This window comes from Daphnia magna, linkage group LG1 (genome assembly GCF_020631705.1).
Source record: "Daphnia magna isolate NIES linkage group LG1, ASM2063170v1.1, whole genome shotgun sequence".
NCBI lineage: Eukaryota > Metazoa > Arthropoda > Branchiopoda > Diplostraca > Daphniidae > Daphnia > Daphnia magna.
In genome coordinates this window covers 1,311,260-1,325,231 of record NC_059182.1, presented here as the reverse complement: position 1 = coordinate 1,325,231, position 13,972 = coordinate 1,311,260, and the positions used below count along the sequence as shown (strand labels likewise).

The 13,972-nt window shown below is 37.8% G+C and overlaps 3 protein-coding genes and 1 long non-coding RNA gene across 4 annotated transcripts; 1 reads left to right on the top strand and 3 right to left on the bottom strand.

Moving 5' to 3' along the window:
- Positions 1-76: 76 nt before the first annotated feature.
- Positions 77-819, bottom strand: LOC116920827 (WW domain-containing protein C660.06). Its single transcript, XM_032926966.2, has 2 exons — positions 659-819; positions 77-587 (listed from the first exon to the last, which is right to left on the bottom strand). The coding sequence occupies exons 1-2, from the start codon at positions 770-772 to the stop codon at positions 297-299; spliced, it is 405 nt and encodes a 134-aa protein (XP_032782857.2). The 5' UTR covers positions 773-819; the 3' UTR covers positions 77-296.
- A 9,349-nt stretch (positions 820-10,168) lies between these two features.
- Positions 10,169-10,737, bottom strand: LOC123467819. The gene is made up of 2 exons (XR_006641928.1): positions 10,469-10,737; positions 10,169-10,400 (listed from the first exon to the last, which is right to left on the bottom strand). It is a non-coding gene; the product is annotated as an uncharacterized LOC123467819 (long non-coding RNA).
- A 78-nt stretch (positions 10,738-10,815) lies between these two features.
- LOC116920936 (glycine-rich cell wall structural protein) lies at positions 10,816-11,528 on the bottom strand. Its single transcript, XM_032927111.2, has 2 exons — positions 11,391-11,528; positions 10,816-11,319 (listed from the first exon to the last, which is right to left on the bottom strand). Exons 1-2 carry the CDS (start codon positions 11,403-11,405, stop codon positions 11,026-11,028), a joined length of 309 nt encoding a protein of 102 aa, XP_032783002.1. The 5' UTR covers positions 11,406-11,528; the 3' UTR covers positions 10,816-11,025.
- Positions 11,529-11,913: 385 nt separating this feature from the next.
- LOC116920253 lies at positions 11,914-13,815 on the top strand. Its single transcript, XM_032926413.2, has 8 exons — positions 11,914-12,020; positions 12,081-12,118; positions 12,185-12,252; positions 12,317-12,404; positions 12,475-12,603; positions 12,669-12,752; positions 12,834-13,715; positions 13,789-13,815. Exons 2-7 carry the CDS (start codon positions 12,104-12,106, stop codon positions 13,020-13,022), a joined length of 573 nt encoding a protein of 190 aa, XP_032782304.2. The 5' UTR covers positions 11,914-12,020; positions 12,081-12,103; the 3' UTR covers positions 13,023-13,715; positions 13,789-13,815.
- The last annotated feature ends 157 nt before the right edge of the window (positions 13,816-13,972 follow it).

Sequence of the window (13,972 nt, the reverse complement as noted above, 5' to 3'; positions counted from 1 at the left end):
TGAACACGCATTTTTGACGAGTAGCTGGAACAAGTGTATTGTTCATGATGTAATAGCTTTTAATAAATAATTGAAGTATAATTGAAACGTTTTGTTTATATTGTGTGCTTATTTTCAGGCTCGTAATTTTTATCATTCTTGCTCTTATTAAACTGATACAACAGCAATTTTTACAAACGGGAATAATTATCTTTTATTGTTAATATAATCTCATCCGAAAATGTTGAGGATTCAGTCAATAATTTCATTTAAATATTGTCTTTGTCGCTCTGGGCGTTGTCTTTGGTTTAACAGGCTTATTTGCCGTAATGTTGTCCACCATATCCGTAACCACCGTAACTACCGTAACCACCTGGGTAGCCTCCGTAAGAACTTGGGTAGCCTCCGTAAGAACCTGGGTAGCCTCCATAAGAACCTGGGTAGCCTCCGTAAGCGCTTGGGTAGCCACCATAACCATAGCCCCCATGTCCGTGGTGATGGTCATGATGATGATCATGTCCGCCAAGCAAACCTTCTATCAGACCCAAGAAAGGAGCAGCTTCAACGACCATCGATGCAAACACCACGAGGAAAGCAAAAACTGCAATCTAAAATATAGTTATAAAGAGAATTAGAAAAAGAATTTTAAGTGCTGATTGTAGCGCGAATGCATCATTACCATGTTGCGGATCATCTTGTTGCTGTTGTTCGGGAAGAACTGTCGATTACGTCTCAGCACCGCTGCCTTTTTATAGGGAATCAGCAGCTGGATTACAGGAATCCATCCGTACATAAGCCAGGAAGGCACTCGACAACTTAACACAAGGTTACAAACGCTTTCGCTTTCTCGGCCGGGGTTTAATAGACGCCAAGACCTTGCCTTATTATCACTCGAGACGGAGGTTTTCCGGGCATTTCATTCCATGCTGGTATACAGGTAAAGTTTCATTTGAAAAACAATGTTCTTCTTATGGGTTGGGCGCATGGATTGTGAGGCGTATACGCTGGAACGAAACGTATGACCATGTCATCTGACTATATAAGGCTCTCCTAAACGCTGTTGGGCATTGAACATGTTGTAACGAATGGGTTGCTATAGTGTATTAACACGATGTTTAGACGTTCGGAAAGCAAACAGACTATGAACCGAGGACCTTGGCCTAAATGAAAAGCACGCGGAAGATGCTCAAGTTACTAGTTTTCTACAAACAAATGACTCTGCGTTATGGCGACAAATGTGTTGCTTTAGAGAAAACACATTTCAATTTACCTGTAGTTTAAATGGAATTCACGAGGTAGAAGGTGAATCACGACATTTATGTTAAAACAAGCATAAACTCAAAAACTATACAAGTCCCACGACAAAGTGAAGTCGAGTGTCTTAATCCTCGTTAAATTTCGTACCTAAATTATGTATGTTTATGGTTATATCTAGGTTTTTGAAAATAAATTAAAAGTTGGACTTAACCCACATAGCAACGGGTAATCTTTAAGACATCCCAAGGATATCCGGTAGTCCAAAAGACATCCCGGACTAAAAAAAGATGTCCTTAGGATGTCTTGTTAGGGATATTTTGGTACAAGGACATGCCTGACAAAAAAAAGATGGCTTTAAGATGTCCCGTCAGGCCTACTTTTGGGACAAGACAAAAGAAGACTAAAAATGGTTGGCTTAAAGACGTCCTGCCGGGGATTCTTTAGGACAAGGGCATGCCAGACCAAAAAAAGATGTCTTTTGGATGTCTTGTCGGGGATACTTTGGGACAGGGACATGACTGACAAAAAAAAGATGTCTTTAAGATGTCCCGTCAGGCCTACTATTGGGACAAGACAAAAAAAGACTAGAAAAGGATGTCTTTAAGATGTCCTGCCGGGGATACTTTAGGACAAGGGCATGCCAGACCAAAAAAAGATGTCTTTTGGATGTCTTGTCGGGGATACTTTGGGACAGGGACATGACTGACAAAAAAAAGATATCTTTAAGATGTCCCGTCAGACCTACTATTGGGACAAGACAAAAAAAGACTAGAAAAGGATGTCTTTAAGATGTCCTGCCGGGGATACTTTAGGACAAGGGCATTCCAGACCAAAAAAAGATGTCTTTTGGATGTCTTGTCGGGGATACTTTGGGACAGGGACATGACTGACAAAAAAAAGATGTCTTTAAGATGTCCCGTCAGGCCCCTAATTGGGACAAGATAAAGGAAGACTAGAAAAGGATGTCTTTAAGATGTCCTGCCGGGGATAATTTACGACATGAGCCTGCCTGACCAAAAAGAAAGATGTCTTTAAGAAGTCCTGTCAAGAATACTTTCGGACAAGGCCTTTTCGGACTACTAACAGATGTCTTAAAGATGTCCTGTCGGGGATACTTTAGGACAAGGTCATGCCAGACCAAAAAAGATGTCTTTTGGATGTCTTGTCGGGGATACTTTGGGACAGGGACCTGCCTGACAAAATAAAGATGTCTTTAAGATGTCCCGTCAGGCCCCTAATTGGGACAAGATAAAGGAAGACTAGAAAAGGATGTCTTTAAGATGTCCTGCCGGGGATAATTTACGACATGAGCCTGCCTGACCAAAAAGAAAGATGTCTTTAAGAAGTCCTGTCAAGAATACTTTCGGACAAGGCCTTTTCGGACTACTAACAGATGTCTTAAAGATGTCCTGTCGAGGATTCTTTTGGACAAGGCAGTTTCGGACTATGGAAAGATGTCTTTGAGATGTCCTGTCAGGGATACTTTTAGATAAGGCCATTTCAGACTAAAAAAAGATTTCTTTAAGATATCCGCTCAGGACTACCTTGGGACAATGCCATCGAAGACTAAAACAGGAGGTCTCTAAGATGTCCGCTCAGGAATACCTTGGGACAATGCTATCGAAGACTAAAAATGATTGTTTTTAAGATGTCCAGCTATGCCTACTCTAGGACAAGGCGGTTCGAAGACCAAAAAAAGATGTCGTTAGGATGTCCGCTCAAAGACTAACTCGGGTCGGGACACAATAGAAAGACTTAAATAACACGTTCGTAAGACGTCCAAGATCAGGCTATTTCAGGACAAATGAACAAGGGCAAAACTGGATCAGAAAAAGATGTCTTTGAGACGTCTAAACAAGGCAAATTCAGGACAACTTCACCAATGAACTTGAAGACTTAAAAAAGATGTCTTTAGGATGTCCGCTCAAAGACTAACTCGGGACATAACACCAAGATTGAAATAAGACGTCCGTAAGACGAATATTCTGAAATGGCTTTACCCAAAAGTATCCCCCAAAGGACATCTTAAAGACATCTTTTTATATTCCAAAATGGCCTTGTCTAAAAGCATCCCTGGCAGGACATCTTAAAAACATCTTTTTATAGTCCAAAACGGTATTGCCCTAACTGGATAATATTGACCAAATGTTCTACTAGTAAAGACAACTTATATGAACCAGTTGATATTATATAAGAAACATATCACCTGGAAAACAACTTTTCTACAGACCCACATAGCAATGGGTTATCTTTATGACATCCCAAGGATGTCCGGTTGTCTCAAGGGGGGATGTCCTAAGGATATCTTTAAAATAATGTTTAAGACTCCTTCGTTTCGTCCAAATGTCCGGGACTAGTACTATCTTTAAGACGTCTATCAAGACAGTTTGAGGACAACTTTAAGTTGTCTTTTGGATGTATGAAAGACTTGGATGTAAGATCGTCTTTTTGATTACTTAAAGATATTTTTTGAATATCTTAAAGATATCCTAAAGACATCTCAATGATATCTTTCTGATTTCTTAAAGATATCATGAGGCCATCTTTCTGACTTCCTGAAGACATCTTTAGGTCATCTTTCTAAATCACCAGATATATTTTTGGACATCTTAAAGATTTCCTAAAGACATCTGAATGATATTTTTCTGATTTCTTAAAGATATCCTGAAGCCATCTTTCTGACTTCCTGAAGACATCTTTAGGTCATCTTTCTAAATCACCAAAGATATTTTTTGGACAACTTAAAGATTTCCTAAAGACATCTCAATGATATCTTTCTGATTTCTTAAAGATATCCTGAAGCCATCTTTCTGACTTCCTGAAGACATCTTTAGGTCATCTTTTTAAATCACCAAAGATATTTTTTGGACATCTTAAAGATTTCCTAAAGACATCTGAATGATATCTTTCTGATTTCTTAAAGATATCCTGAAGCCATCTTTCTGACTTCCTGAAGACATCTTTAGGTCATCTTTCTAAATCACCAAAGATATTTTTTGGACATCTTAAAGATTTCCTAAAGACATCTGAATGCTATCTTTTTGACTTCTTGAAGATATAACGATGCCATCTTTTTGAATTCCTGATATAAGTGCTCCCTACAGGAGATCTTAAAGACATCTCTATATAGTCCTAAATTGCCTTGTCCATAACTATCCCTTAGAGGACATCTTAAAGGCATCTCTATATAGTCCTTAATTGCTGTGTCCATAACTATCCCTTAGAGGACATCTTTAAGACATCTTTATATAATCCTTAATTGCTTTCTCCATAAGTGTCCCTTAGAGGACATCTTAAAGATATCTCTATGTAGTCCTAAATTGCTTTGTCCATAAGTATCCGCGACAGGACATCTTAAAGACATCTCTAAGTAGTCCTTAACCATTGATAAATGAAATTTATAGAAATAAAAATCTTGTACAAGGAATAGATTTGAATGTTTTTGTAAGTAAGTTTCTGTAAAACGACGAAATCAAAGTGCTGAAAAAAAGTGTCGAAACGGGTTGCAATCCATGTTGGGTATTAATATTGTAAATACAAATACAAAGAATTTTATTTCTATAATTTTCATTTATCAATGGTTTATTTATGGTTTATTTAAAAAAATTTAACTCTATTCCTCGTACAATAGTAAATGTACCCTCACAGATGGTGGGTTAACGAGTACGCTTACCATCTTAGAGGGCCCGAGTTCGAATCTCGGGGAAAGTGAGTATGAAATCAGGAACAATGCACGTTGGTCTCTATATACGGAAGGTGGGTCTCGATGTAAAAGTCAAGACCTCCCACCCCCTTCTTGTATATAGTCCGCGTACTCTTCCCAGTATAAAACCGAAGCCGTGTAACTCTTGTTGGTGGACAAGAGTTGGCCACATCGGAATTACCTACTGGTCGATGGAGATTGTTCTTCCTTGTTCAGGGGTAGTCTGGCGCTAGACTCGATCTGATGTGCGACGACGCCACTTTTTTAAAAAATTTCTATGTAACTATCCGCTAGAGGGAGTCTCAAAAATTAAATGGACCTTAAACATGACAATGCTGATAAATATATCAGTTGAATAAAGTAACTAGTTAAAAGATAAAATACTTACTTAACTATATACTTAACTATACAATACTATACTGTATATATATATAGTTATATATACTTTAACTTCATTTGACGTTGAAGGATCTTTTTAAAGCAATTAAGGACTACTTAGAGATGTCTTAAAGATGTCCTCTAAGGGATAGTTATGAACAAAGCAATTAAGGACTGTATAGAGATGCCTTTAGGATGTCCTATAAGGGATAATTATGTACAAAGCAATTTAGGACTATATAGAGATGTCTTTAAGATGTCCTATAAGGGACACTGATGGACAAAGCAATTTATGACTTTATGAAGATGTCTTTAAGATGCCCTGTAAGGGATACTTATGGACAAAGCAATTTAGGACTATATAGAGATGTCTTTAAGATGTCCTCTAAGGGATAGTTATGGACAAAGCAATTTAGGACTGTATAGAGATTTCTTTAAGATGTCCTATAAGGGATACTTATGGACAAAGCAATTTATGACTATATGAAGATGTCTTTTAGATATCCTGAAAGGGATACTTATGGACAAAGAAATTAAGGACAATATAAAGATGTCTTTAAGATGTCCTATAAGAGATAATTATGGACGAAGCGATTGAGGACTATATAGAGATGTCATTAAGATATCCGGTAGGGGACAGTTATGGACAAAGAAATTAAGGACTATATAGAGATGTCTTTAAGATGTCCTATAAGGGACACTTATGGAGAAAGCAATTAAGGACAATATAAAGATGTCCTTAAGATGTCCTGTAAGGAATACTTATGGACAAAGAAATTAAGGACAATATAAAGATGTCTTTAAGATGTCCTTTAAGAGATAATTATGGACGAAGCAATTGAGGACTATATAGAGATGTCACTAAGATGTCCGGTAGGGGACAGTTATGGACAAAGAAATTAAGGACTATATAAAGAAGTCTTTAAGATGTCCTCTAAGAGATAGTTATGGACAAAGGAATTTAAGACTATATAGAGATGACTTTAAGATGTCCTGTAGGGGACACTTATAGCCAAAGCAATTTAGGACTATATAGAGATGTCTTTAAGATGTCCGTCCAGGACTACCTTTGGATAAAGCTGTAAAAGACTAAAAAAGAAATTCTTAAATATATCCATGAGCAAGACTTAGTCGGGACTTGACAATGATACTACCTAAGTAACAAATCCATAGGTCAGTTCAATAAGCACTTTGATTTGATTGTTTATGTCCTGAAGTGGCATAATGGTTAGGATACTAAGCCAAGAAGTCAGAGGTCTGCAGTTCGAATCCAACAATCTACGTAAGTAAAATATCTCGTCTTAATACACTATAAAGTTATATGTCAAAGCCTCCTAATATAGCCTAAAATTATATGTCAAGCGTTCTTAAACATGTTGTAATATAATAAAAATGTGCAGAGGAATTAAGAACTGACAAATGGACCAAATAAGGAATAAGACAACAATTCCGCAAAAATTTCGAAATTTTTTTGTGATGATAAACAGATGGCTTAAGAAGTCATAAAGATATCATTAAAATGTCTTGAGGAAGTCTTTAAGATGTCCCAAAAATATCTTTTGTGAATCACAAAGATGACCTAAAGAAGTCTTCAGGAAGTCAAAAAGATCGAATCGGGATATCTTTAAGAAGTCAGAAAGATATCATTGAGATGTCTTTAGGAAATCTTAAAGATGTCCCAAAAATATCGTTAGTGAATCAGAAAGGTGACCTAAAGATGTCTTCAGGGAGTCAGAAAGATGAAATCGGGGTATCTTTAAGAAGTCAGAAAGATATCATTGAGATGTCTTTAGGAAATCTTTAAGATGTCAAAAAAATATCATTAGTGAATCAGAAAGGTGACCTAAAGATGTCGTCAGGAAGTCAGAAAGATGGAATCGGGATATCTTTAAGAAGTCAGAAACATATCATTGAGATGTCTTTAGGAAATCTTTAAGATGTCCAAAAAATATCTTTGGTGATTTAGAAAGATGACCTAAAGATGTCTTCAGGAAGTCAGAAAGGTGGCTTCAGGATATCTTTAAGAAATCAGAAAAATATCATTCAGATGTCTTTAGGAAATCTTTAAGATGTCCAAAAAATATCTTTGGTGATTTAAAAAGATGACCTAAAGATGTCTTCGGGAAGTCAGAAAGATGACTTCAGGATATCTTTAAGAAATCAGAAAGATATCATTGAGATATCTTTAGGAAATCTTTAAGTTGTCCAAAAAATATCTTTGGTGATTTAGAAAGATGACCTAAAGATGTCTTCAGGAAGTCAGAAAGATGGCTTCAGGATATCTTTAAGAAATCAGAAAGATGTCATTGAGATGTCATTAGGAAATCTTTAAGATGTCCAAAAAATATCTTTGGTGATTTAGAAAGATGACCTAAAGATGTCTTCAGGAAGTCAGAAAGATGGCTTCAGGATATCTTTAAGAAATCAGAAAGATATCATTCAGATGTCTTCAGGAAATCTTTAAGATGTCCAAAAAATATCTTTGGTGATTTAGAAAGATGACCTAAAGATCTCTTGAGGAAGTCAGAAAGATGGCTTCAGGATATCTTTAAGAAATCAGAAAGATATCATTCAGATGTCTTTAGGAAATCTTTAAGATGTCCAAAAAATATCTTTGGTGATTTAGAAAGATGACCTAAAGATGTCTTCAGGAAGTCAGAAAGATGGCTTCAGGATATCTTTAAGAAATCAGAAAGATATCATTGAGATGTCTTTAGGAAATCTTTAAGTTGTCCAAAAAATATCTTTGGTGATTTAGAAAGATGACCTAAAGATGTCTTCAGGAAGTCAGAAAGATGGCTTCAGGATATCTTTAAGAAATCAGAAAAATATCATTCAGATGTCTTTAGGAAATCTTTAAGATGTCCAAAAAATATCTTTGGTGATTTAAAAAGATGACCTAAAGATGTCTTCAGGAAGTCAGAAAGATGGCTTCAGGATATCTTTAAGAAATCAGAAAGATATCATTGAGATGTCTTTAGGAAATCTTTAAGATGTTCAAAAAATATCTTTAAGTAATCAAAAAGACGATCTAAAGTTGTCTTTCATACATCCAAAAGACAACTTTAAGTTGTCCTCAAACTGTCTTGATAGACGTCTTAAAGATAGTACTAGTCCCGGACATTTGGACGAATCGAAGGAGTCTTAAACATTATTTTAAAGACATCCTTAGGACATCCCCCCTCGAGACAACCGGACATCCTTTGGATGTCATAAAGATAACCCGTTGCTATGTGGGTATGTTGTCGGGCTTATTTTTCAAGTCCGACTTTTTGGTGAAAAACAGTAGGGCTTAAAATATTAGGCTTGGAATTCGATGAAGATTAACTTTTTATAACCTAATTGGGACGCTGAGTCCGAATAAATATTAGTTTACCCGTTAATTACGCAGTTTTTGAGTAAAACGAGATCAAAGTGGTTTTTAGGACAAACCACTTTCAATTCAAATAACTCAAAAACTATACATCCCACGTAAAAACGAAGATGATTTTTGTGATTCTCGTTAAATTCTGAATCGAAATCATGTATTTTAAGCTATACTTGGATTTTGGCGAAAAATGAAAAAGTGGGAAGGGTATAGCCTTCCCACTTTTGTCAAAATCCACAAAAAATGACATCTCTTCGAATTCAATCAAACTCACCTCTCATAGTAAAAATTGAACGCTGATTCCGAATATCGTATTAATTTTCTCATTAGCAATGCAGATTTTTAATAAAACGAAGTCAAAGGGGTTATACCACAACTATTTTGAATTCGAATAACTAAAAAACATTAAACCCCACGTAAACATTAAGTTTATCATCGTGATTCTCATAGAACTAGTCTTATACCTCCGATAAAGCTGAAGGGATAATAAGGTATTCATGTCTTGTTACCAGACCCAAGTGGGCAAAAACCAAAATGAAATTCAGACACTCCGCATTCGGACCCGTATGTCGTTGGATGACAATGACGCTCACCCAAAACATTATCTTCTTCAGAATTCATCCTTTTAACAGAGAGAAAAAGATCGGAAACCGGAAGTGTAGCATTGCGACCTTCGGATTTGTATTCCGTGACACCTTCAGGCAAATCGAACAAATCGCGGTCCGGAACGTGACACCCCTCCCCATCAACTCTATCCGATACTCTTCTGTTAGGGAATTGCATGAAAACACTTGATCACATGTCAAAAAGAAATCAACATGATCCCTTTTTTAGAACAGTTAGGTTACCGTGATTGTTTTAGCAACCTTCCATTTGTTTTCTTAGCAAAGCTAGCACATTTCCCTAATTTATTTAAGTCATCGTTTTGTATTGGCGGCTGGTAAAGCGGATAAACCGGGCAGAATTGCTTGTCCTAGATACGTTGGCTGATTGTTGTGCTCATTTCACTCGTCAATTTGTAGTCAGTTTGCCCTTGCAAGATTCTTACGCTATTAATTGTGAGACGCAAAAGGCTCTGGATTTTGGGTGACTAACGTGAGCCGTCCTTTCCCGCACGGACATGCAACATGGGCTCTTGCATAACCGCAATTTTCTACGATGGCACTAAAACCCACAGAGAATGAGTGTTTGCTCGGGACTAACTTCCCGAAATCTCTTTTTATCGTACACATCAAGACGCAGGAAAATGTGTGGGTGGTTTTTTTTTTTTTATGTAGTTGGGGCCAGGCGTTTTCCTCGATGACGCAACGAAAGTGTTCCCAAAACCCATGGTATTTCCCTGTGCATTACGCCAGTAAATTTATTCATCGAAATAAAACCAAAAAAAAATAGACATGAAAAATAGCAAACGGAAATCGAAGAACGCCCTTTTTTTTCTTAGTTCACAGCAACTAGTATATAAACAAACGAAGCTGCACTCAGCTGTAGGATACGAACGCAGACATTCTTTCTCGATATTTGAAAAAAAAATGCATCGTCAACTCGTAATGGTAATGAAATACTTGATACCGAAGTTGGTGCATAAACAAAACCGCTAACATTTTTCACCATTTCTAACCGCCATCCACCGCGTTTCCGGTTCCGGGTAGCTTCTGTTTGTTATCGTGACATTGATGGCTGTTCACACCGTGGCTGAACGTAAGTACAGTATTCCTCCTTAGAACGTGAGCGATTTGTCACTGTCAATGATAATTTAGTTGAACTATTTCTGCTTTTAAACCTACTTTCGTTCACTTTGCGTGTTATCCACGGAAAACGTTTGATCCTTTCCGTAGCCTCGTGCGATTCTTACTGATTCTTTATGTCATCCATTTAATTATGTGATTGAATTACACAGTATTAGGGAGCTGCCCAGGTTCGTGCAGATATGACTGTCCGGAACGAACGCCGCAAAACGAGCCTTGCGCACTTTGCCAGTGTCGATTTGGCAAGCCTTACGGACCACTGTGCTGCTTGTAAAACATTTTATGTTTATCAACAGCGGAAATCCAGAGCGCTTTGATCTTGAATTTGGTGTCCTTTTATCTTAGATTTCGGGTTTCAATTATTTTTGATATTCTGACTCACAAAATTTTTTCCGTATTTACATGGTTTATTTGCCACTGTATAATGGAATTAAAAAAACTGACAAATATTCACGCCGAGATGTACACAAATGACACGAATACTTAAATTAACAATGAAACAATAAATCTGCCAGCCTTTGGTGATCGAGGAAGTCAATGACGTTTGGCGTTAACGTCAGTTTTCAGTTGTACAAGTCGAAGGGAACGACTTCTTCTTAGCCCAAAAAGCCGAATCCATGGGGATGTCCACCGAATCCATGATGATGTCCACCGAAACCACCATGATGATGTCCACCGAAACCGCCATGATGGTGTCCACCGAAACCGCCGTGATGGTGTCCGCCGAAACCTCCGTGAGGGTGTCCACCGAAACCGCCATGATGGTGATGATGATGGTGTCCTCCACCCAACAAGCTTCCAACGATCCCCAAGATATTCCGGCGCTCTCGTCGGCCCTCGGCCATTGCAAACAAGGCCAACGCCAAAACAACCATCAAGCTAACAACGATCTAAAGAGAAATCAAATATTATTTAACATATAGAGTCTATACTAAATACAACATGATTGAATGCTTCTTACCAAACTGCGGCTCATTTTTATTGCTGGCGTAGAGTTGGTACTGGAGAATTGCTATTGCTGCTGGAGAGCTGCAAGAACTGCAATGATAACCAGACTGTTATTTGGCTTCTATTTATATGAACATTAAGGCCTGGTAGGAAGTGCTAGTTTTGCTCCACGATATGTAATTAAGGTCAACGTAAGAGAAGTATTCTTCCTTTTACGAAGGCCAAGTTTTGCTCGTCATATTGTTCAGTAATGACAGTCCTATAGTATAGCCTAGCGTTTGTGCTGGTTCTGAAAATGAAAAAACGACCTTGCCGAATAAAATTCATTTTTTTATGTACTGCGGCCGAATAATTTTGATCCAGGAATCGGTTGGTATTTGCGTGATTCATAACCAGGGCAAGGGTGTTTTCATGGTTGTTTTTATTTTCATTTTTCGTGGTTGTTGTTTTGAGAGTCACGGTGACAACTCTAGCAAATCTAATAGCGTTTGAAATGTAGAGCCTTACTAATCTGTTGTTATCGGTCATGAGACTAAACTATAGTGATTAGTCGTCAGTTGCTATGGAAGTGAGACTGATAACGAAAAGCTCGGTAAAGCTCTTCTCACGTGGAACAGGTATATTCTCTTCGACCCAAACACAGGTGAGGAAAAAAACAATAAATGACGAGTCAAACTATTCTTTACATAATTATGCTTTGCAGCCAGTGTCAGCGCCGTAATAAACATGGCCGACAAACAGGTAAAATCTACAAAACAGCAATTTTCTATTTCACGGTATTGAAACTTGATTTTTCAAATCTAATAGCAAAGCTTTGATTACTTTGTGACCGTAGTCTTTCAAACTGCCTTACTGCCTGATGGTCGATCTCACCGGTATAATCAAATTTCGTGCCGTATATACAGTGAAATATTCAGAAAATGCTAATTTTTTTTTTAGGAAGGAAATCGTCGAAGTGAATGCAGTGGCCGTCCACTCGCTGAATTTAGACCGCCGAAAAGCCTTTTCTGGATGTTGCCATCCGGAAGTAAATTAAGCATTCGGTTTTTAATTTTCCTGCTAATTCTACAGCCTTTCTTTTTTGGGGGGGGGGACAGCTTGTTGATTTCACATTTGGCGATACGTTGCGAAAGTTCTCGCAATGGTTGAATCAGCTGAACGGCTCCTTCATCTTAGTGACGGATAATTACAACGCTTTGGCTTCGGATTTCAGAAATCAATGTTTGGTAAATTCAGTTTATGCACCGTCATTTTCTTGGCACCATGTTATCGTATGCAAATGATGCGTTAGAGATCGGGATTCGACACGCCACCATTCGCAACGACGTGGCTGAATGTCTCCGAATTTTGGAGACGACGTTATGGAAACCGGGAAGTAAGTGCAATACGTAAATTTTCGTGCGGTGGCAGCAAATGGATTGGCAAGTTAATATGATTGGAACAAACAATATTTTAGCAAGTGACGGTCGATCACTTACTGGAGCACTTTGGCAAGAATCGTATACTGAACAAAGGAAAACGTTCGTCTCAATGCGACGCTCAAAGTTTAGCTGTTGTGGTAGCTGAAATTCTCAGAATTCACCGGACTTTTCCGTTCAAAGCAAACGAAAACTTCGATGAAATTTCGAGAACTTCCATCGTGTAAAGCGTTATTTGAAAGCTCAAATTTCACCGCAACATGTTGCGTTGTTTATGTCATTTGTTGTACCAATGTTGCAGTTGCAGGTCACGTGAATATTACTCCATGTCTAAATTGTTGTTTGTGAAATTTCATTTGACGTCATGATCCAAGATTGCTGTGCGATGAAAACAAATCCATAAAGCTCTATTAGATATCGACCTTTATGACCGGGACTGTATCAGCGATGTTGACTTTACCCGGACAGGTTAAATGAGGCTGCATGCAACGAACTCGAGTTTATAATACATTTCACGCTCAACCTATCGAGTAGCCCGTTCATTTCTTGCTCTTTTTCTTCCCCTTTTTTTTTCATTTTTAAATGGCTTTTCAAAGTTTACTTATAGAGACGATCGGATCGCTAGTTCTTTGCATAATTCTAATTTTTTTTTTCCGACATCTATACAGTAAAATATACTCAAAATGTATAGGGAAGTCGCCATCCATGGCTGATGGTAATGCTTCTAGTAATGTCAATCCCACAAGTCCACAACAACAGAGAGCAGAGCTCTCTCCGCCTCCCTCGTATGATGAAGTCTTGTCTGGCGAGATATTTGTCATAAATATTGACGAAAAACATGATCCTCCAACCTGGTACGTTAATGAACACCTTCCGACTTATGACGAAGCTGTTGTGATGAGCTCTTCTTCATTGTAAAGGTAAGAGTTTTATTTTCGTAAAAGCCCTTCCACAAATCAATATCTTAATTGTTGTGTTGTTATATGTGTTTAGTCGGCGGATTTTGATTGACTCCTAGACCAAAAAAAGAATAGTCATGAAGTGTTTTAATATCCTCGCTATCTCGTCAAAATGTTTCTGCTAACGAACCACAAGATCCTCAATCTTTCTCAGCGTGCTGAAATCGCCGATCTTGTAAGTTGATCCTGTATAATGTGTTGTTGGTCTGTTCCGCTTC

Bases quoted from the DNA above. Each gene is read 5' to 3' on its own strand.
- LOC116920253 (XM_032926413.2), top strand. The intron at 12,405-12,474 runs GTAAATTAAGCA...GGGGGGGGACAG, and splicing joins CTGGATGTTGCCATCCGGAA to CTTGTTGATTTCACATTTGG. The intron at 12,753-12,833 runs GTAAGTGCAATA...ACAATATTTTAG, and splicing joins GACGTTATGGAAACCGGGAA to CAAGTGACGGTCGATCACTT.
- LOC116920827 (XM_032926966.2), bottom strand. From the start codon at position 772: ATGTACGGATGGATTCCTGTAATCCAGCTGCTGATTCCCTATAAAAAG. The intron at 588-658 runs GTAATGATGCAT...ACTATATTTTAG, and splicing joins ACAAGATGATCCGCAACATG to ATTGCAGTTTTTGCTTTCCT.